This window comes from Zalophus californianus, chromosome 1, assembly GCF_009762305.2.
Source record: "Zalophus californianus isolate mZalCal1 chromosome 1, mZalCal1.pri.v2, whole genome shotgun sequence".
Taxonomy (NCBI): domain Eukaryota; kingdom Metazoa; phylum Chordata; class Mammalia; order Carnivora; family Otariidae; genus Zalophus; species Zalophus californianus.
In genome coordinates, this window is record NC_045595.1 from 11360368 (window position 1) to 11383672 (window position 23305).

Below are 23305 nucleotides of genomic sequence, written 5' to 3' on the forward strand. Positions count from 1 at the left end.
GCAGCCATGGAGAAGTGTTGCCCTGGTATGTAAACCCCTGAAGACCGTGTATCCAGAGCTCCAAAAACAGGTTCGGACCCAGTGCCTGCCCACTGGTCAGGTGATTCCTGGTCACTTTCCAAAAGTTGTTTGATTTCTTCCTTGGAACAGTTCTCCAAGTAGGTATTAACAAGTGAGGCAATTCCAGCCCAGAAAGGTTATGATTTGCCTGCCACACAACCAGAATGGGAATGCACTGTGGGGACAGCTCAGCCCCACCCATGGGCCAGGTCAGGGGTCTCCTCGGGGCTCCCATAGCCTGCTGTAACCCCATCTTGCCACTGGTCACCCGAAACTCTGTCTACAGGCTCTCTAAATTCCCCATGAGAGCTCCATGCAGACAGCTCACCGTCATAAAATAAAACAACATCATCAAATAATAAAATTAGACCATGATTAAATTAGTAAATATAAATACAATTCATCAATTTAATTAAGTGATTAATTAGCTAACAGTTACACCAGCCCATGGTGACTCACCCTTTCCTCCTTACCATTCTGATTCACATTCCACAAAGATTTCTTGAACACCTACTCTTGAGCCCCCATCCCAAATCTTGTAGTAGATGTTTTCATACTACAGCCTTGATGAGGGAGGTGGTATTATTCCCAGCTTATACCTGTAGGGTTATGGAACATGAGGGTCAATTCTGACAATGCCAGGCACTCTCTCCCAATTCACAGATATTTATTGAACATTTCCATGAGCCTTGCTCGGTGCTGAGTAAAAACTACATGTGTGGCTCACTCTCTCATCAGCTAGCTGTCCCCTGGGGAGGGCAGACATCAAACTGGCATCATTTATAAGAGCAATGTGAATGCCCAGGAGAAGTGGAGCGAGCCCTGGAAATTGGGATCCCAGGGAGGGTTCAGAGATGGCCTCCTACAGAAACTTCATTTTCCCCGAATATCAGTTGATCTTTTAACAACCAAAAGAAGTGGTTATCACTCCCCAGCTGAGAATTCCTCAATGGCTCCCTCTCTGATAAGGGACCAACTCATTTCACAAGTTTTTTAGTACTAAAATCCTCACATCAGGGGCACCTGGTTGCCTCAGTCATTGCGCATCTGCCTTTGGCTCGGGTCGTGGTCCCGGGGTCCTGGAATCGAGCCCTGCTCAGCGGGAAGGCTGCTTCTCCCTCTCCCACTCACCCTGCTTGTGTTCCTTCTCTCACTTTGTCTCTCTCTGTCAAATAAATAAATAAAATCTTAAAAAAATAAAATAAAATAAAATCCCCACATCCCAGAAAACCCATAAGTCCTGATCAAACAAGGATGATCAGTCTCCCCATAACCCAACAAAATCCAGACTCCCTAGAGTGAATTCAAGCCCATTCATTATCCCATCCCTCTCTGGACTTACCACCTGGACTCACTTCTCAGCACCACCATCCTTTACAGTTGATTCTCCAGCCACATGGGAGCAGGCATGGTACCTTGAAGCCACCAAGTCCTCTCCTTCACCTCCGCTATTGCCCATGCTGGGTTCCCTCTGCCTGGGCTGCTTCTCCCATATGCCCACCTTAGAAAACACATGTTCATTCCTCAGGTCTTGGATGAAATGCCAGCTCCTCTGGGAAGCCAACATGCAACCCTATAACCTCTAGGCATGCATCCCTTCATGGAGTCTTTACACGAGGTGGTTTTCTTCTGGATAACTAATTGTTGGATAACTCTGATTAATATAATTAATTTAACTAGCTGATTAATTAACTCTGAGTTCCTAAGGCCCATAGTAACACATCCTTCTTTCACACCCTGACACTGTGTAAATATATATCTCATCAGAGAAGCCAGGACCTTCTTAAGTCTTGTCATTGGTGTACTGAAGAGGAATTGATGAGGAACCATCTCTGCCACTCCTCATTTCAGAAAACAACTGGACATCCCAGAGCATTCATCCATCCATCTCTCCCTTCTTATGCACCTACCTAACTCTGAGTGACAGGTCCAAACATGGACCCACCCCCAGGACTGGATCTACCTGCTTCCATGAAGAAGGGGTGCCTCAGGAAATATCCTTTTCAATTCTGGCCATATGAGCTGGATCCTCCTTTTTTTCCTTCTTCAGTTTTTTATTTAAATTCTAGTTATTAAGCTTTCTTTCCAACCAGGGCCTGGCCGAATGGCTCCCATGAAGAAGGGTGGCAAGAAGAAGAAGGGCCATTCTGCCATCAACGAGGTAGTGACCGGAGAATACACCATCAACATTCACAAGCGCATCCATGGAGAGAGTTTCAAGAAGCGTGCCCCTTGGGCGCTCAAAGTGATCTGGAAATTTGCCACGAAGGAGATGGGAACTCCAGATGTGCACATTGACACCAGGCTCAACAAAGCTGTCTGGACCAAAGGAATAAAGAATGTTCCATACCGTATCCATGTGCAGTTATCCAGAAAACGTAACGAGGATGAAGATTCACCAAACAAGCTCTACACACTGGTTACCTGTGAACCTGTCAGCACTCTCAAAAATCTACAGACAGTTAATGTAGATGAGAACTAATCGCTGATTGTCAAATAAAGGTATAAAACCAAAAAATAAATAAGTAAATTCTAGTTAGTTAACATATAGTGGAATACTGGTTTCAGGAGCAGAATTTAGTGATTCATCACTTACATACAACACCCAGTGCTCATCACAAGTGCCCTCCTTAATGTCCATCACCCTTTTAGCCCATCCCCCACCCACCTCCCCTCCAGGAATCCTGTTTATTCTCTATCATTAAGAGTCTCTTATGGCTTGCTTCCCTCTCTCACTTTTTTCTCCTTCTCCTATGTTCATCTGTTTTGTTTTTTAAACCCACATATGGGTGAAATCATATGGTATTTTTCTTTCTCTGGCTGACTTATTTCCTTTAGCATAATACACTCTAGCTCCATCCATGTCATTGCAAATGGCAAGATTTCATTTTTTTTTGATGGCTGAGTAATATTCTGTTGTATATGTATACCACAACTTCTTTGTTTTACTTAATTTTATTTTATTATGTTATGTTAGTCACCATACATTACATCATTAGTTTTTGATGTAGTGATCCATGATTCATTGTTTTCGTATAACACCCAGTGCTCCATGCAATACATGCCCTCCTTAATACCCATCACCAGGCTAACCCATCTCCACACACCCCTCCCCTCTAAAACCCTGTTTGTTTCTCGGAGTCCATAGTTCGTCTCCCCCTCCGATTTCCCCCCCTTCATTTTTCCCTTCCTTCTCCTAATGTCCTCCATGCTATACCTTATGTTCCACAAATAAGTGAAACCATATGATAATTGACTTTCTCTGCTTGACTTATTTCACTTAGCATAATCTCCTCCAGTCCCATCCATGTTGATGCAAAAGTTGGGTACTCATCCTGATGGCTGAGTAATATTCCATTGTATATATGGACCACATCTTCTTTATCCATTCATCTGATGAAGGGCTTCTCGGCTCTTTCCACAGTTTGACTATTGCGGACATTGCTGCTATGATCATTGGGGTGTATATGGCCTTTCTTTTCACTACATTTGTGTCTTTGGGGTAAATACCCAGGAGTGCAATTGCTGGCTCATAGGGTAGCTCTATTTTTAATTTTGTGAGGCACCTCCACACTGTTTTCCAAAGTGGCTGTACCAACTTGCATTCCCACCAACAGTGTAAGAGGGTTCCCCTTTCTCCACAACCTCTCCAACATTTGTTGTTTCTTGCCTTGTCAATTTTTGCCACTCTAACTGGTATAAGGTGGTATCTCAATGTGATTTTGATTTGAATTTCCCTGATGGTTAATGATGATGAACATTTTTTCATGTGTCTGTTAGCCATTTGTATGTCTTCTTTGGAGAAGTGTCTGTTCATATCTTCTGCCCATTTGTTGACTTGATTATGTGTTTTTTGGGTGTTGAGTTTGAGAAGTTCTTTATAGATCTTGGATACCAGCCCTTTGTCTGTCGTGTCATTTGCAAATATCTTCTCCCATTCTGTGGGTCGCCTCTTTGTTTTGTTGACTGTTTCCTTTGCTGTGCAGAAGCTTTTTATCTAGATGAAGTCCCAAAAGTTCATTTTTGCCTTTGTTTCACTAGCCTTTGGAGATGTATCTTGAAAGAAGTTGCTGCAGCCGATGTCAAAGAGGTTACTGCCTATGTTCTCCTCTAGGATTTTGATGAATTCCTGTTTCACATTGAGGTCTTTCATCCATTTTGAGTTTATCTTTGCATATAGTGTTAGAGAATGGTTGAGTTTCATTCTTCTACATATGGCTGTCCAATTTTCCCAGCACCATTTATTGAAGAGACTGTCTTTTTTCCATTGCATATTTTTTCCTGCTTTGTCAAAGATTAGTTGACCATAGAGTTGAGGGTCCATATCTGGGCTCTCTATTCCATTCCATTGGTCTATATGTCTGTTTTGTGCCAGTACCATGCTGTCTCAGTGATCACTGTTTTGTAATATAGCTTGAAATCAGGCAACGTGATGCTCCCAGCTTTGTTTTTCTTTTTCAACATTTCCTTGGTGATTCAGGGTCTTTTCTGATTCCATGCAAATTTTAGGATTGTTTGTTCCAGCACTTTGAAAAATGTCATTGGAATTTTGATCGGGATGGCGTTGAAGGTATAGATTGCTCTGTGTAGCATAGACATTTTAACAATGTTTATTCCTCTGAATCATGAGCATGGAATGTTTGTCCATCTTTTTGTGTCTTCTTCAATTTCTTTCATGAGTGTTCTTATATCACAACTTCTTTATCCATTCATCAGTCAATGGAAATTTGGGAACTGGGCCCTCTCAGGGAGTCTCTCTAAGACACTCAGTGGTGTACTGAAACCAGCTTTTCATAACTCTACATTCAGTGATGCTGTGTTGATAACTTGAAATCAGCCACCATGGGAATATTTACACGATGAAAACTGACCAACACTGAAAATCAGGACTTTTTTGCTTTGTGTTGTTTCTTTGCTTGCTTGCTTACTTGTTTGTTTAGAACAAGCCTGTTGTTAAACACTTTCCAGCACATCATTGCAAACATCCACATTCTCAATTCTTTCCCCTAAGATTCAGTCTTCTTTGCTGACTAGACCCTATGAAAGAATGAGATTTCAAGAAGACAGAAGGTGGCAGAAGTATAGTTTAGCTAAAATATTTGGTCTGAGATGAGGATGGGACATTGGGTCCTGTTTGATTAGGTCTTTCTCTGGCTTTTATTTCTCTTCCAATGAACAATGTGTGCTTTTTACACCGTCACAGAACAAAGTGACGTCTTCCAGGTCACCTCCGCAGATGATTCCATGTACTCCCAGGTGTGTTGTCCTGTCCACTTTTGGAATGGCCAAACCTACCTGGGTCATTGTGAAGAAACATGGGAGGGGATGCTTCCCTGCATGCTTTAGACAGCGCCCAAGCCCTACCCCTGCACAGAAAGCTCATGATTGGGACATATTCTGTAATTAATATTTATTACAGTGCCAGGGATGAGACCTGTGGATGCTATTGTGACAATGGAGATAAGATTGTAATCTTCACAAAGACAAAGACTACTGAGTTTTATTTACCAACGTTGGCCCGGGGTCAGATACAATACCCAATAAATATTTGTTGAATAAATTAAGTGAAGAAGGAGAAGGACCAGGAAGAGAAGAGGGGATGATGGAAAAGAAGAAAACATAGCATCCTTCTATATGCCAAGAAGGAACATTGCTGGGTGTTTTACATATGGGCTATCTCTGAATCTCTGAGCAGTCCTAAAAGGTAGGTCTTCATTTCTTACAAGAGGAAACTGGAACTTATAGGAATATCTTATATTCTTAATGATTTAGGGATATGGGCACATGCTATTCTTTGAGATGGAAAACAAATTGCTAGAGCCTTTTGAGAAAGCAAATTAGCAGCCAAAATTTAGCAGATTTTTGACACCTTATGCCCTTTAAACCAGTAATTCCACCTGTAGGAATTTCTCCAAAAAAGGCTCAACCTTGTGCCTGAAGAGGAATGTACAGGTTGTTCATGTCAAATAGCAAGGTTATTTGCCTTGGCAAAAAAAAAAAAAAAAAAAAAAGAATGTCCAATCATCAGGGAAATGACTTAAAAAATTACTGTCCGTCTATTCTATGGAATGCTGTGCCCTTTATAAAACCAATGATACAACACATGCACTGGAGTGGCTAAAATGAAAAAAAATATATCAAGTGTTGTCTTGGATTTGGAACCCTTAGGGACTGCTGATGGAAGGGTAAAAAGTGACACAACCCTTTGGGATATAGTTTGGCAACGACTACTGAAGTTATACATATATAGTCTCTATTATCCAGCACTTTCACTTATAAGTGTATACCCAATAGAAATGTGTACATATGTTTATTAAAAGGCATATACTAGGTGTACATAGTTCCATGGCTCATAATCTCAAAGAAAAAAAAAAACAGAAACTACCCAAATATCCATTACTAACAAATTGGGTAAATAAGTGGAACACTATAAAGCATGCATCTTCAGTGAGAGCAATATTTTACCCCCCCCCAGGGGCAAAATTCACTTGGGGGAAATAAAAAATATACAGATATACAAACAATATAGAGATAGAGAGAGAGATAGGTAGATATATGATAGACACATAGATAGTATATCTGTGGTATTAAAGTTCATGGAGGGACAATTAGGAAAAATCTCTAAAATGGCTTCTTGTGAGGAGAAAATAATGAAAAAGATTGAAAAATACTGTTATAAAGCAATAATATTGAGGATCTCCAGCCACATGCAAAAAAGATTGAATCTCAGGGGGCGGAGCAAGATGGCGGAGGAGTAGGAGACCTGGATTTCCTCAGGTCTCAGGAATTCAGCTGGATGGGGATCAAACCATTCTGAACACCTACAAACTCAACAGGAGATCAAAGGAAAGGATAGCAACAACTCTGAACAGAAAAGCGACCACTTTCTGGAAGGTAGGACGTGTGGAGAAGTGAATCCGAGGCGATATTCCGGAGGAGAGACGGCCGGGGATGAGGCCTCCGCCGGCCACTTCTGGCAAGTGATAGAGCCCCAGAGCACAAAATCGGAACGTTTAGAAGTCGGCTCCGCTGAGGGACATCGCTGCAGTGGCTAAGCCGGGGGGTGGAATCCTCCCGGGACAGTGTGGTCTCAGGACCCTCAGGGTCACAGAAAGACCAGGGGTGCCTGAGTGCGGCAGAGCTCCCAGGAATCGGAGCGGGGAAGCCGGCTGCAGAGACGGAGCCGAGGCGCGGGCTCTCAGCTCGGGGTTGCCATAAACTGTGGCCCAGTCGGGCCACTGCTATATGGCCCAGTCGGGCCACTGCTCCTCCAGCAGGGACCCAACAAGCGGCAGAGCCGGGGAGACTCCCCTTCCTCCCCCGGGAGGAGCGGCACGGGAGCGCACCGCAGGGATCTGCTGGGTTTGGAGACTCCACACGGGGTCGGGTGTCAGAGATACAAACGCTCAGTCACAGGCCGGGTGAGCATGGAGTGCGGCCAGAGACCGGGGAGATGGGAGTGACTGACTGCTTTTCTCTGAGGGTGCACTGAGGAGCGGGGCCCCGAGTTCTCGGCTCCTCCAGGCAGAGATTGGGTGCTGCCATTTTCACTCTCGTCCTCCAACACTGTACGGAAAGCTTGCAGGGAACAAAAGCTCCCGAGAGCAAACCCCGAGCTGATTACTTAGCCCGGACCAACAAGGGCGGGGCAATTCCACCTCAGGCAAAGATATTTGGAAACCACAGCAACAGGCCCCTCCCCCAGAAGATCAGCACGAACAGCCAGCCAAGACCAAGTTTACCGATCAAGGAGAATGGGAGAACTCCAGCGCTAGGGGAATGCTGCACATAAAATTCATGGCTTTTTTACCATGATTCATTAGTCTTTCAAAGTTAATTTTTTAACTGTTTTTTTTTATTTTTCTTTTTCCCTTTTTCAACCAATATCTTATCAATCCCTTTTAAAAAAAACATTTTATTTTTCATTTTTAGAGTCATATTCTATCCCTTCATTGTAGTTACCCCTATTTTTGAAATATATATATAAGTTGTTCTCTCTTTAAAATTTTGAGACACAATTTCTTCTAACATATCAAAATATACCCTAAATCTCTAGTGTGTGGCTTTGTTCTAGTCTCCTGCCTGATCACATTCTCTCCCCTTTTCTTTCTTTCTTCCTTTCTTTCTTTCTTTTTAATCCTCTTCTTTCTTTTTTCAAGCACCTTATCAATTTCTTTTTTAAAACTTTTCCATACTTTTCATCTTTACAGTCATATTCCATCCCTTCATCGTACCAACACTCATTTTGTACATATATAAGTCTTTCTTTCTTTAGAAATTTAGGAGGCACTTTCTTCTGACAGACCAAAATACACCCAAAATCTAGTGTGTGGCATTGATCTATGCACTAGCCTTATCATATTTGATATATTCTGGGTTTTTTTGTTTTGTTCTGTTGTTTGTTTTTATCTTTTTTCTTTTTTTTTCTCTTTCCTTTTCTTTCTATCCCTTTCTTTTCCCCTGATTTCAGGTCTTTTCAGATTTGTTTAGAGTATATTTGCTGGGGACGTTGTTAACCTGTTAGCATTTTGTTCTCTCATTCATCTATTCTCCTCTGGACAAAATGACAAGATGGAAAAAATCACCTCAACAAAAAGAACAAGAGGTAGTACCGGCTGCCAGGGACCTACTCAATACAGACGTTAGTATGATGTCGGACCTAGAGTTCAGAATCATGATTTTAAAGATACTACCTGGGCTTGAAAAAAGTGTGGAAGTTATTAGAGAAACTCTTCCTGGAGAAATAAAAGAACTAAAATCTAACCAAGTCGAAATCAAAAAGGCTATTCATGAAGTGCAATAAAAAATGGGGGCACTAACTGCTAAGATAAATGAGGCAGAAGAGAGAATTAGTGATATAGAGGACCAAATGATGGAAAATAAAGAAGCTGAGAAAAAGAGAGAGAAACAGCTACTGGATCACGAGGGCAGGATTTGAGAGATAAGTGATACAATAAGAAGAAACATTAGAATAATTGAGATCCCAGAAGAAGAAAAAAGAGAGAGGGGGGCAGAAGGTATATTGGAGCAAATTATAGCAGAGAACTTTCCTAATGTGGGGAAGGAAACAGGCATCAAAATCCAGGAGGGACAGAGAACCCCTCTCAAAATCAATAAAAATAGGTCAACACCCTGACATCTAATAGTAAAACTTATGAGTCTCAGAGACAAAGAGGAAATCTTGAAAGCAGCTCGGGAGAAGAGATCTGTAACCTACAATGGTAGAAACATTAGATTGGCAACAGACCTATCCACAGAGACCTGGCAGGCCAGAAAGGACTGGCATAATATCCTCAGAGCACTAAATGAGAAAAACATGCAGCCAAGAATACTATATCCAGCTAGGCTGTCATTGAAAATAGAAGGAGAGATAAAAAGCTTCCAGGACAAACAAAAACTAAAGGAATTTGCAAACACGAAACCAGCCCTCCAAGAAATATTGAAAGGGGTCCTCTAAGCAAAGAGAGAGCCTAAAAGCAGCATAGACCAGAAAGGAACAAAGACAATATACAGTAACAGTCACCTTACAGGCAATACAATGGCACTAAATTCATATCTTTCAATAGTTACCCTGAATGTAAATGGGCTAAATGCCCCAATCAAAAGACACAGGCTATCAGATTGGATTAAAAAACAAGACCCATCCATATGCCGTCTGCAAGAGACTCATTTTAGACCCAAAGACACCCCCACATTGAAAGTGAGGGGGTGGAAAACCATTTACCATGCTAATGGACACCAAAAGAAAGCTGGGGTGGCAATCCTTCTATCACACAAATTAGATTTTAAACCAAAGACTGTAATAAGAGATGTGGAAGGACACTATATCCTACTTAAAGGGTCTATCCAACAAGAAGATCTAACAATTGTAAATATCTATGCCCCTAACATGGGAGCAGCCAATTATATAAGGCAATTGATAACAAAAGCAAAGAAACATATTGACAACAATACAATAATAGTGGGGGACTTTAACACCCCCCTGACTGAAATGGACAGATCATCTAAGCAAAAGATCAACAAGGAAATAAGGATTTTAAATGACACACTGGACCAAATGGACTTCACAGAAATATTCAAAACATTCCATCCCAAAGCAAGGGAATATACATTCTTCTCTAGTGCCCATGGAACATTCTCTAGAATAGATCATATCCTAGGTCACAAATCAGGTCTCAACCAGTACCAAAAGACTGGGATTATTCCCTGCATATTTTCAGACCACAATGCTTTGAAACTAGAACTCAATCACAAGAGGAAAGTCGGAAAGAACTCAAATACATGGAGGCTAAAGAGCATCCTACTAAAGAATGAATGGGTCAACCAGGAAATTAAGGAAGAATTTTAAAAATTCATGGAAACCAATGAAAATGAAAACACAACTGTTCAAAATCTTTGGGATGCAGCAAAGGCAGTCCTAAGAGGAAAGTATGTAGCAATACAAGCCTTTCTCAAGAAACGAGAAAGGTCTCAAATACACAACCTAACCGTACACCTAAAGGAGCTAGAGAAAGAACAGCAAATAAAGCCTAAACCCAGCAGGAGAAGAGAAATAATAAAGACCAGAGCAGAAATCAATGAAATAGAAACCAAAAGAACAGTAGAACAGATCAACGAAACTAGGAGCTGGTTCTTTGAAAGAATTAACAAGATTGAAAAACCCCTGGCCAGACTTATCAAAAAGAAAAGAGAAATGACCCAAATCAACAAAATCATAAATGAAAGAGGAAAGATCACAACACCAAAGAAATACAAACAATTATAAGAACTTATTATGAGCAACTCTATGCCAGCAAATTAGATAACCTGGAAGAAATGGATGCATTCCTAGAGATGTATCAACTACCAATATTGAAGCAGGAAAAATAGAAAACCTGAACAGACCTATAACCACTAAGGAAATTGAAGCAGTCATCAAAAATCTCCCAACAAACAAAAGCCCACGGCCAGATGCTTCCCAGAGGAATTCTACCAAACATTTAAAGAAGAATTAATACCTATTCTCCTGAAACTGTTCCAAAAAATAGAAATGGAAGGAAAACTTCCAAACTCATTTTATGAGGCCAGCATTACCTTGATCCCCAAAACAGACAAAGACCCCTTCAAAAAGGAGAATTTCAGACCAATATCCTTGATGAACATGGACGCAAAAATTCTCACCAAAATACTAGCCAGTAGGATCCAACAGTACATTAAAAGGATTATTCACCATGACCAAGTGGGATTTATCCCTGGGCTGCAAGACTGGTTCAACATCCGCAAATCAATCAACGTGATACAATACATTAACAAAAGAAAGAACAAGAAACATATGATCCTCTCAATAGATGTAGAAAAAGCATTTGAGGAAGTACAGCATCCTTTCTTGATCAAAACTCTTCAGAGTATAGGGATAGAGGGTACATACCTCAATATCATAAAAGCCATCTATGAAAAACCTACAGCAAATATCATACAGAAAAGCTGAGAGCTTTCCCCCTAAGGTCAGGAACGTGTCAGGGATGTCCACTCTCACCACGGCTATTCAACATAGTATTAGAAGTCCTAGCCACAGCAATCAGACAACAAAAAGAAATCAAAGGCATCCAAACCAGCAAAGAGGAAGTCAAACTCTCACTCTTTGCAGATGATACAATACTTTATTGGAAAACCCAAAAGACTCCACACCAAAACTGCTAGAACTCATACAGGAATTCAGTAAAGTGGCAGGATATAAAATCAATGCACAGAAATCAGTGGCATTCCTATACACCAACAACAAGACAGAAGAGAGACAAATTAAGGAGTCGATCCCATTTACAATTGCACCCAAAACCATAAGATACCTAGGAATAAATCTAACCAAAGAGGCAAAGGATCTGTACTCACAAAAGTATAAAATACTCATGAAAGAAATTGAGGAAGACACAAAGAAATGGAAAAACGTTCCATGCTCATGGATTGGAAGAACAAACATTGTGAAGATGTCAATGCTACCTAGAGTAATCTACACATTCAATGCAATCCCCATCAAAATACCATCCACCTTTTTCAAAGAAATGGAACAAATAATCCTAAAATTTGTATGGAACCAGAAGAGACCCCGAATAGCCAGAGGAATGTTGAAAAAGAAAACCAAAGCTGGCGGCATCACAATTCCAGACTTCCAGCTCTATTACAAAGCTGTCATCATCAAGACAGTATGGTACTGGCACAAAAACAGACACATAGATCAATGGAACAGAATCGAGAGCCCAGAAATGGACCCTCAACTCTATGGTCAACTAATCTTTGACAAAGCAGGAAAGTATGTCCAATGGAAAAAAAACAGTCTCTTGAACAAATGGTGTTGGGAAAATTGGACAGCCACATGCAGAAGAATGAAACTGGACCATTTCCTTACACCACACACAAAAATAGACTCCAAATGGTTGAAAGACCTGAATGTGAGACAGGAGTCCATCAAAATCCTAAACGAGAACACAGGCAGCAACCTCTTCGACTTAAGCCACAGCAACTTCTTCCTAGAAACATCGCCAAAGGCAAAGGAAGTAAGGGCAAAAATGAACTATTGGGATTTCATCAAGATAAAAAGCTTTTGCACAGCAAAGAAACAGTCCACAAAACCAAAAGACAATCGACAGAATGGGAGAAAATATTTGCAAATGACATATCAGATAAAGGGCTAGTATTCAAAATCTATAAAGAACTTATCAAACTCAACACCCAAAGAACAAATAATTCGATCAAGAAATGGGCAGAAGACATGAACAGACATTTTTCCAAAGAAAACATCCAAATGGCCAACAGGCACATGAAAAAGTTCTCAACATCGCTCGGCATCAGGGAAATCCAAATCAAAACCTCAATGAGATACCACCTCACACCTGTCAGAATGGCTAAAATGAACAAGTCAGGGAACGACAGATGTTGGCGGGGATGTGGAGAAAGGGGAACCCTCCTACACTGTTGGAGGGAATGCAAGCTGGTGCAACCCCTCTGGAAAACAGTATGGAGGTTCCTCAAACAGTTGAAATTAGAGCTACCGTTCGATCCAGCAATTGCACTACTGGGTATTTACCCCAAAGATACAAATGTAGGGACCCGAAGGGGTACGTGCACCCCAATGTTTATAGCAGCAATGTCCACAATAGCCAAACTGTGGAAAGAGCCAAGATGTCCATCGACAGATGAATGGATAAAGAAGAAGTGGTATATATACACAATGGAATATTATGCAGCCATCAAAAGGAATGAGATCTTGCCATTTGCAACGACGTGGATGGAACTGGAGGGTGTTATGCTGAGTGAAATAAGTCAATCAGAGAAAGACATGTATCATATGACCTCACTGATATGAGGAATTCTTAATCTCAGGAAACAAACTGAGTGTTACTGGAGTGGTGGGGGGTGGGAGGGATGGGGTGGCTGGGTGATAGACATTGGGGAGGGTATGTGCTACGGTGAGCGCTGTGAATTGTGCAAGACTGTTGAATCACAGATCTGTACTTCTGAAACAAATAATGCAACATATTTTAAGAAAAAAGAAAAAGAAGAAGATAGCAGGAGAGGAAGAATGAAGGGGAGTAAGTCAGAGGGGGAGAGGAACCATGAGAGATGATGGACTCTGAAAAACAAACTGAGGGTTCTAGAGGGGAGGAGGGTAGGGGGATGGGTTAGCCTGGTGATGGGTATTAAAGAGGGCACATTCTGCATGGAGCACTGGGTGTTATGAACAAACAATGAATCATGGAACACTGCACCAAAAACTAATGATGTAATATATGGTGATTAACATAACAATAAAAAAATTTAAAAAAAACATAACAATAAAAAATTTTTTAAAAAAGGGCTAGTATCCAAAATCTATAAAGAACTTATCAAACTCAACACCCAAAGAACAAATAATCCAATCAAGAAATGGGCACAGACACGAACGGACATTTTTCCAAAGAAGACGTCCAAATGGCCAACAGACACATGAAAAAGTGCTCAACATCGCTCGGCATCAGGGAAATCCAAATCAAAACCTCAGTGAGATACCACCTCACACCAGTCAGAATGGCTAAAATTAAGTCAGGAAACGACCGATGTTGGCCAGGATGCGAGAAAGGGGAACCCTCCTACACTGTTGGTGGGAATGCAAGCTGGTGCAACCACTCTGGAAAACAATAAGGAGGTTCCTCAAAAAGTTGAAAATAGAGCTACCATACGATCCAGCAATTGCACTACTGGGTATTTACCACAAAGATACAAATGTCAGGATCTGAAGGGGTACGTGCACCCCAGTGTGTATAGCAGCAATGTCCACAATAGCCAAACTGTGGAAAGAGCCAAGATGTCCATCGACAGATGAATGGATAAAGAAGAGGTGGTATATATACACAATGGAATATGATGCAGCCATCAAAAGAATGAGATCTTGTCATTTGCAATGACGTGGATGGAACTGGAGGGTGTTATGCTGAGTGAAATAAGTCAATCAGAGAAAGACATGTATCATATTACTTCACTGATATGAGGAATTCTTAATCTCAGGAAACAAACTGAGGGTTGCTGGACTGGTGGGGGGTGGGAGGGATGGGGTGACTGGGTGATAGACATTGGGGAGGGTATGTGCTATGGTGAGCGCTGTGAATTGTGCAAGACTGTTGAATCACAGATCTGTACCTCTGAAACAAATAATGCAATATATGTTAAGAAAAAAAAAAAGAAGAAGATAGCAGGAGGGGAAGAATGAAGGGGAGTAAATCAGAGGGGGAGACGAACCATGAGAGACGGTGGACTCTGAAAAACAAACTGAGGGTTCTAGGGGGGAGGGGGGTTGGGGGGATGGGTTAGCCTGGTTATGGGTATTAGGGAGGGCACGTTCTGCGTGGAGCACTGGGTGTTATGCACAAACAATGAATCATAGAACACTATATCAAAAACTAATGATGTATGGTGATTAACATAACAATAAAAAATTTAAAGGAAAAAAAAGATTGAATCTCACAAACATAATGTTGAGGTGAATGAAGCCAGATGCAAAAGAGAACATATGGTGTGATTCCATTGATATAAAGTCCCAAAAGCAGAAAAAGTTAATCTGTAGTGTTCTATATCAAGATAGTGTTTGGGGAAGGCAGGATCAGGGTAGTGACAAAAAAGGAAGCAGGACAGGAAATCCAGGGTGGGGAGCTGTTCATTCTTTTCCTTGATTGGGTCCTAGTTGCAAGGTTCTAGCGTGTTCATTGTGTGAAAATTCATTGACTTGCATGCACATTTTTTATTTGTGCTCTTTTCTGCATGTAGGATATTCTTCAATGAAAAAGAATTTTTTAAGATTTTATTTATTTGACAGAGAGAGAAAGCACATAAGCGGGGGAGCAAAAGGCAGAGGGAGAGGGAGAAGCAGGCTTCCCATGGAACAGGGAGCCCAACACGGGGCTTGATCCCAGGACCCTGAGATCATGACCTGAGCCAAAGGCAGACGCTGAACTGACTGAGCCACCCAGGTGACCCTCAATGAAAAAACTTTTAAAAGAAAACAAAAAATGAGTTTGTTCCACATGGAGTGACATGGGAAGATGACTCAGACATATAATTAAGTGAACAAAGCAAGTAACAGAACAATTTGGTGGAAAGAGCCAACATACATATAACAAATATGTTATATACATATTTGTTATATACAGCTTTAAGTATGTATATCAATGCAGAGATGGGGATTTGGAGAAAAACTACCCAGTCTGGTGCCTGCATTATCTTGAAACAAAAAGAAGAATTGGGGGGATGAGAATGTTTCAGGATTTTTTTCATTTTTGTTATTGTGGTAAGATATACATAACACAAAATTTACCATTTTAACCATTTTTAAGTGTCCAGTTCAGTGTCATTAAGTACGTTCACATGGTTGCGCAGCCGGCACCACCATCCATCACCAGAATTTTTCATCTGGTGAAAACTGAAACTCTGTCCCCATTAACACTAACTCCCCACTCCCAGTCCCCTGGCCCCTGGTGCACACCATTCTATTTTCTCCCTCTGTGAATTTGGCTACTAGGGATTTCATATAAGTGGAATCAGATGGGGTGCCTGGGTGGCTCAGTCAGTTAAGCATCTGCCTTCGGCTCAGGTCATGATCCAAGGGTCCTGGGATCGATTTTCGCATCAGGCCCCCTGCTCAACGGGGAGCCTGCTTCTCCCTCTGCCTCTGCTGTTCCCTGCTTGTGCTCTCTCTCTTTCTCTCTGTCAAATAAAAAAGTCTTTAAAAAAAAATAAGTGGAATCAGACAGTATTTGTCCCTTTTTTTGTCTGGCTTATTTCACTTAGAATAATGTCCTCGAGTTTCATCCATGTTGTAGCCTATGTCAGAATGTCCTTCCTTTTTAAGGTTAAGCAATACTCCATTGCATGGATGCACCACATTTTGTCTTTCCATTCATCCACTGGTGAACATTTGAGTTGTTTCCACGTTTTGCCTATTGCGAAAATGTTGCTCTGAACACTGGTGTTCAAATATCTGTTTGAAACTCTGTTTCAATTATTTTGTGTATATACATGGAACTGGAATTGCTGTATTAAACGGTAAGTCTATGTTTACTTTTTTGAGGAAAAACCATACTGTCTTCCACCGTAGCTGCAGCATTTAATTGAATGTTCTGGTTTTGCTGAATACATTTCAGTATTGTTTGAATATTCCACTCCTAGATATAAGCCCAAGAGAAATAAAAACATATATCCACACTAAGATTTATATACATACTAGTGTTTATAGCAACATCACTCATACTAGCCAAAAGGTGAAAACAACCCAAATACCCATTAATGGATGGACGGATGGATAAACAAAATGAGGTATATTCATAGAATGGCATATTATTCAGCCATAAAAAGAAATGGCATACTGACACATGCTATAACATGGATGAAACTTAAAGATATTATGCTAAGTGAAAGAAACCAAACACAAAAAACACATATCCCATTCATGTGGAATGTCCAGAACAAGGAGATCTACAGAGACAGAAAACAAGATTAATGGTTACCAAGGGCTGGGAGGTATGGGTGGGGGAAAGATTGGGGGCCATAACTAAAAAGGGTATAGGGTTCTTTTTGAGGTGATGAAAATGTTCTAAAATAGGCTGTAGTGATGATTGCACAGCATTGAATATAGTAAAAACCATTGGATTTTACACTTTAAATGGGTGAATTGTATGGTATGTGAATTATATCTCTTTAAATCTGCTAACAAAACATAACATAAAGCGAACTAAAATTAAGGCTAAGAAAGAATCGAGGAGGAAGGTGATGAGAAGAGAAGACAGCAGTTGAGTTTGATGATGCAGATGGACCAGACCCACTGGTGCTGAATGCCAACTGTGCCAATCATTAGTTGGGTGACCTAGGGCAGTCATTTCACTTCTATGAATCTCAGTTCCCTCATCAGCAAAGTGGGAGCAACAATGCTGACCTCTTGGGGCTGTTGAATGCTTGATGAAGTAATAAACAAGTGAAGTTGGTATTGTCTGCCCAGTTGAATGGAGAAGGGATGGAAGAGAGCATAATGATGGAAATGATGGACTGATGGTAGTCAGAGGGGCTGGACCCGAGGGTTGCTTTGTGTGTGGGCTGACATAAAAGCCCTGGCTGATTTGAATGCTCTGCCTCAGCCTCCTTAGCCAGGGGGGTGTTGGTTAAGCTTTGCCATGACTCATTCCATAGGCATCTGGTTCCATCTCCTCACCAAGGCTGTGCCAAGGGTGTGTCCCTCCCACCATGAGGTTTCTTGAGTGACAGAAGACTTGCTGGCAATAAAGGGTCAGATGGCTGTGCTGCCCAATTTATACACAGGCCTCTCAGGAGAAACACTGTCAGCCCCATCTCCAAGGTCAGCAGACCCATCCTCGGTGCCTAGCTCTGTTGGCAGCTAGCAGAGTGGCAAGACTTGGACTGGCTTTAAGGAGCAGCCATTTCTAGAGTCAGTAAGTGATTTGGCAGATACTAGTTCTCTCTCTCTCTCCTCTGCCTTCCTCCCCTCTCCTCTCCTCTCTCCTCCTCTCCTTTTTTCTTCTCTCTTCTCTCTCCCTTACTCTCTCCCTCTCCCTGTATGAATGAATGCTCTGGCCAGTTTTGGCAGAACTAAAGAAATTTCTATCCATCCATTCAGCCATCCATCCATCCATCCTTTCTTTATTTGTTCATTTGTTTATTATTTGCTTACTCAAGAAATTTCCTCAGACACCACCTCTGTGCCCATTCCCACACTGGTGACCCTGATGGAGGCAGATAAAGAAATTAGGCTTTCAGTCCTAAAAACTGAGCTTCTAGTTCAGCCACTAGAAAAAGAATCAAAAGCACTATGGTCACACAAGTATAAACATGCAGGGCTCTGAGAGTCTGGAGAAGGGAGAGGCGACTTCCAGTAGGTTAACAGGGATCATAAAACCTCCTTGCTGTGCCATTGCTATAAGGCATCTAGGGCTCCTTCAGGGTCCTTTTTAGATGGGAAAACTGAGTTGAAGAGAATAAGATGTTCAGGTCACACAGCTGGGAAGGGGCAGGGGCAAGACTTGATTCTGGTTTATCTGGCTCCAAAAACCATGCCCCTTTCACTTTCTTTCTCACAGTGTTTGATTCTTCTTTCCTCATGGCATTGGCTTCAGTGTGTGTGTGTGTGTGTGTGTGTGTGTGTGTGTGTGTGTGTGTGTCTAAGAGAGAACAAGAGAGATTTTTTTAAGATTTTATTTTTTTAATTTAAAGATTTTTTATTTATTTATTTGACAGAGAGAGACACAGCGAGAGAGGGAACACAAGCAGGGAGAGTGAGAGAGGGAGAAGCAGGCTTCCCGCGGAGCAGGAGCCCAACGCAGGGCTCGATCCCAGGACTCCGGGATCATGACCCAAGCCGAAGGCAGATGCCTAACGACTGAGCCACCCAGGCGCCCCTAAGATTTTATTTTTAAGTAATCTCTACATCCAACATGGGACTTGAATTTACAACCCCAAGATAGTCACACACTCCACTGACTGAGCCAGCCAGACATTCTGAGAACAAGAGAGATTTAATATTCATTTCTGTCACAGACTAGAGCTACATAAGGGTAGGGAGCATGTCTGTCTTACACAGTTCATTCCCAGTGGCTGGCAAATAATAAGCACCCAGAAAATATTTGCTGGATAGATAGATATATGGGTGGGTGCTTGGATGAATGGATGGATGGATGGATGGATGGATGGATGGATGGATGGATGGATGAACGGACGAATGGTTGGATGGATGGATGGATGAACGGACGGATGGTTGGATGGATGGATGAACGGATGGATGGTTGGATGATGGATGGATGGATGAACGGACAGATGGTTGAATGGATGGATGAATGGATGGATGAGTAGATGGCAGGGGGAAGGCATAGCAGACATGATGCCATCCAAATTGACAGAGAAGTGTCTTGACTAGTAAAGACACATTCCAGGCTGAAGAGGAAGTATAAGACAAGGCAAGGAAATGAGATGAGAAAACACCAAGAATATGGCAAAAGTCATTCTGTTCAGCCAGAGAGTAAAACAGAACTCAGAAATGAGAATGAAGAACTCAGACAGATGTTCAGGTTCAAGGCAGAGGGAGGGAAGTGATTGATCTGTTTGGGTTAGAGACACACTGGGACAGTTCCAAAGCAGTATTCCCCACTTTGATGACATTTTTTTTTTTATTTGACAGAGAGAGAGAGACAGCAAGAGACAGAACACAAGCAGGGGGAGTGGGAGAGGGAGAAGCAGGCTTCCCGCTGAGCAGGGAGGCTGATGCAAGGCTCCATCCAGGCTCAATCCCAGGACCCTGGGATCATGACCTGAGCTGAAGGCAGATGCTTAACAACTGAGCCACCCAGGCACCCCCGACATTCTCTTTTTAAACCTAATCCCAAGGCATCTCCCTGTTGATGTCTCCCCAGCCTGTCAGCTTCTGGACAACATAGGGGAGTATATGGGGCTTCTTTCCCCCTCATCAGTCCAGGTCCTTGGGATGGGGAGGAGAGTCACAAGCTGGTGGGTGTCCTGAGGGAGAGATAGGGAAAATTCCAGGGGGTATGGCATTTTAGGGGGAGGCTGGCAGGAGTTCTGGGAGCATCCAAGGATGGAAGACACCACTGGAGTGTCACGCTAGAGATGCCATTCTTCACAGACTGTCATCTCTTGCCCACGTCTGACTATGAACTGAGTCCCCACCACTGGGTTTCTATTCAATCACAAAAATCTGGATAGACAAACTAGTCTATTCCCTGAGCCCTTCTGCCTTCCCTTGGAGACCTTCAAACTATCTTCTCTTGAACCCCCAGGTTCAGCCAAGAGTGCTGAGAGCCGGACTGAGAATCAGAGGAAACATGAGCAATCCTCGGCCTTTGGAGGAGGTGGGCTGGGTGCAGTTTGGGGGAGAGGGGTGGAAGCATGTGGATAGAGAGAAGGTGAGGAGCTTAATGTTTCAGGGATACTGGAAAGGGTGAAAAATCATGATGTGGGTTCAGAGCTAGAAGGTGCTCTGTGATCATTCAGATGGAGAAAAAAACACAGAGATGGAAACAAACCTGGGGTGGGGGGCCCTGCTATATCTGTCTCAACAATCAAATTCTTATCACTAAGGTTGATAGTGAGGATAAGAGAAGAAATTTTGACCCCAATACCCTTCTTCCTCAGACAGGACAAGGTGGGATCTCAGTATTAGCCTCAGAAATTCTGAGACCTCTTTATAAGAGAGAATGATGCTCAGAACACTCTTGGGAAGGACAGAGAGAGAGCCAAAGCCACCAGTATGCTAGCTGGAAGGGACCCTCACAATTCCCCATAAACACACTCATTGTCTGTGTTTGAAGACTAAGGCTCAGATGGGAGCAGTGACTTGCCCAAGTTCACACAGAACTAAAACAGAGCCAGATCCCAGGTTAAGTCGCCAGATTCAGCAAATAAAAATAAAGGATGCCCACTCGAATTTACACTTCACATTGACAACAAATAATCTTATAGTATAACTATACCCCATACTACATTTGGGATGTAGTCATACTAAAAAAAAAAAAAAAAAAAAAAAACAACAACACTTATTTTTTTAATTTGAAATGTGATTGTAATTGGGCATCTGTATTTTACCCTGCCACCCAAACCCCAGGCCTCTTTGGACCACACCCTCTGCTTCTCCTTGACTTCCTCATCCTTTTGATGATTTTTGTCAACTCTTGGCCCAGGAGGTATATGACATGTCAGGCGCCCGCTTAGCCCTGACACTCTGCGTCACCAAAGCACGGGAAGGTTCAGAGGCAGACCTGGATGCTCTGGAACGCATGTTCCGGCAGCTGGGATTTGAGAGCACCATGAAGAGAGACCCCACCGCCCAGGTACTGTGCTGCCAGCCCCAGGCCAATAAGGGAGAGGGCTGGACCAGAAGGTGGGCTTTGGGGCCACCCCTGAGTCTGGCCATTCTTCTCACTCTAGCAATTCCAGGAAGAGCTGGACAATTTTCGGCAGGCCATGGATGCCCGGAATGACCCCATCAGCTGTGCTTTTGTGGTGCTCATGGCACATGGGTTAGAAGGTCGCCTCAAGGGGGAGGACGGACAAATGGTGGAGCTGGAGAACCTTTTCGAGGTTCTGAACAACAAGAATTGCCGGGCCCTGCGAGCCAAGCCTAAGGTGTACATCGTGCAGGCCTGTCGAGGAGGTGGGGACAAAGCCAAGAACACGGCATTTGTGTTCCTAATCCAGCCTAACCCTAGATCCAGAGCCCCAGCTAAGCCTTGGTTTGCCACTGTGTCTCATGATGACCGCCTTTCCCCATCTTTTTCTCTGACTTTCCTCTTCTTGACATTTCAGAACAAAGGGACTCCGGTGAAAGAGTAAGTGGAGGTGATATTCTGATGCTCACAAAGGACAGTCCCGAGACTATCCCAACGTATACGGACATCCTCCACGTCTACTCCACCGTGGAGGGTATGAGCTCCCAGCTGACATAGGGTGGGCTCCTGCTCCTCCCCCGTGCACACCACTTCTGACCCCTGACCCCTGAGCTCCTCCGGGACCCACCCTCTTCCACAGCCTCTTGCACCACACACAGCAACCCACCCGCTCCCGTTGGAGCTCTCCTGAGCCCTCTTCTCTGGAATCCTTAGGGTACATTGCATACAGACATGACAAAGAGGGCTCCTGCTTCATCCAGACCCTGGTTGATGTGTTCACAGAGAGGAGTGGACCCATCCTGGAGCTTCTGACAGAGGTGAGTTGGGACAAGGTAACTGGAACCCTCTCCCAGCCTGAGCAGGGAGGCTGAGCCTCTTCCAAACCTGCCTGCATTCTCCCCCTCTCCCGCCCCCAGCCCCAAATCCAACCTAGGTCCCAACACAGAAACTAGGACACCCACATCCTAGCAATGAGTTTCCCTAAAGCAGGAAATTCCAAATGTGAGTATGTGAGATAATTTAGATGAAATACAGATACATTTCTGTAAACAAAACCTATAGGTTTAATCATTGGTTGAACGACCTTTTTTTTCTTCTAATGGTTATATGCTTTTATGGTAGATTAGAAAAAACATAACAAGAATGTCCAACCAATGATTCCATAAAGATTTTGGCATAGGATGAAGCAATAAAGGTCTCCCATTTTAGGACATGTAAACCCACCTCCCGTGTTCTCTAACCTTCTCCCTATAAGCCCACCACACCAGCTCCCCTAGGGACCCAACTCTAAGCTGACCACACCTCTTGCTGCAGGTGACCCGTCGGATGGCCGAAGCAGAGCTGATTCAGGAAGGAAAACCAAGGAAAGTGAATCCCGAAATCCAAAGCACCCTTCGGAAACGGCTCTATCTGCAGTAAAAGTAGAAAGGGCAGGGAGAGGTTGTCTTTCAAGTGCTCTCTCTGCCCCATGGATATTTAGAGGCAGCTCTCATCACTCCCCTAAAATCTTCTCTTCCCAAGGCCAAATGGCACCCAGCCCCTCTTTCATCACACCCCTCATGCAAGTCCTCTTTCCTTCTGTCCCTGTCATTCTTAAAGCAAACCAGCCAAAACATAGCACAAGGCACAGCACTAACATTAACATTCACCTCCCTCAGGCTGGAATCTCCACCTCTATTAATACAACCTAAGAGTATATTCACTTATCCTAGTTTCTGTTCCTAACTGCCACTGAAACCTTTCTCTTTCTCCCATTAATTGTACCTATGCAGATGTAACTGGATAAACCTCGCTGATAAACCAATGCCCACTTACCACTTCCCACCCCAATCAAACTT

The 23305-nt window shown here is 42.8% G+C and overlaps 2 protein-coding genes across 2 annotated transcripts; both read left to right on the forward strand.

Moving 5' to 3' along the window:
* The first annotated feature begins 2164 nt into the window (after window positions 1-2164).
* Window positions 2165-2542, forward strand: LOC113916242 (60S ribosomal protein L31-like). The gene has a single exon (XM_035726052.1). It carries the CDS (start codon window positions 2165-2167, stop codon window positions 2540-2542), a length of 378 nt encoding a protein of 125 aa, XP_035581945.1.
* A 17863-nt stretch (window positions 2543-20405) lies between these two features.
* Window positions 20406-22886, forward strand: CASP14 (caspase 14). Its single transcript, XM_027585262.1, has 6 exons — window positions 20406-20432; window positions 21261-21410; window positions 21508-21733; window positions 21886-22002; window positions 22182-22285; window positions 22782-22886. The coding sequence occupies exons 1-6, from the start codon at window positions 20406-20408 to the stop codon at window positions 22884-22886; spliced, it is 729 nt and encodes a 242-aa protein (XP_027441063.1).
* Window positions 22887-23305: the final 419 nt, after the last annotated feature.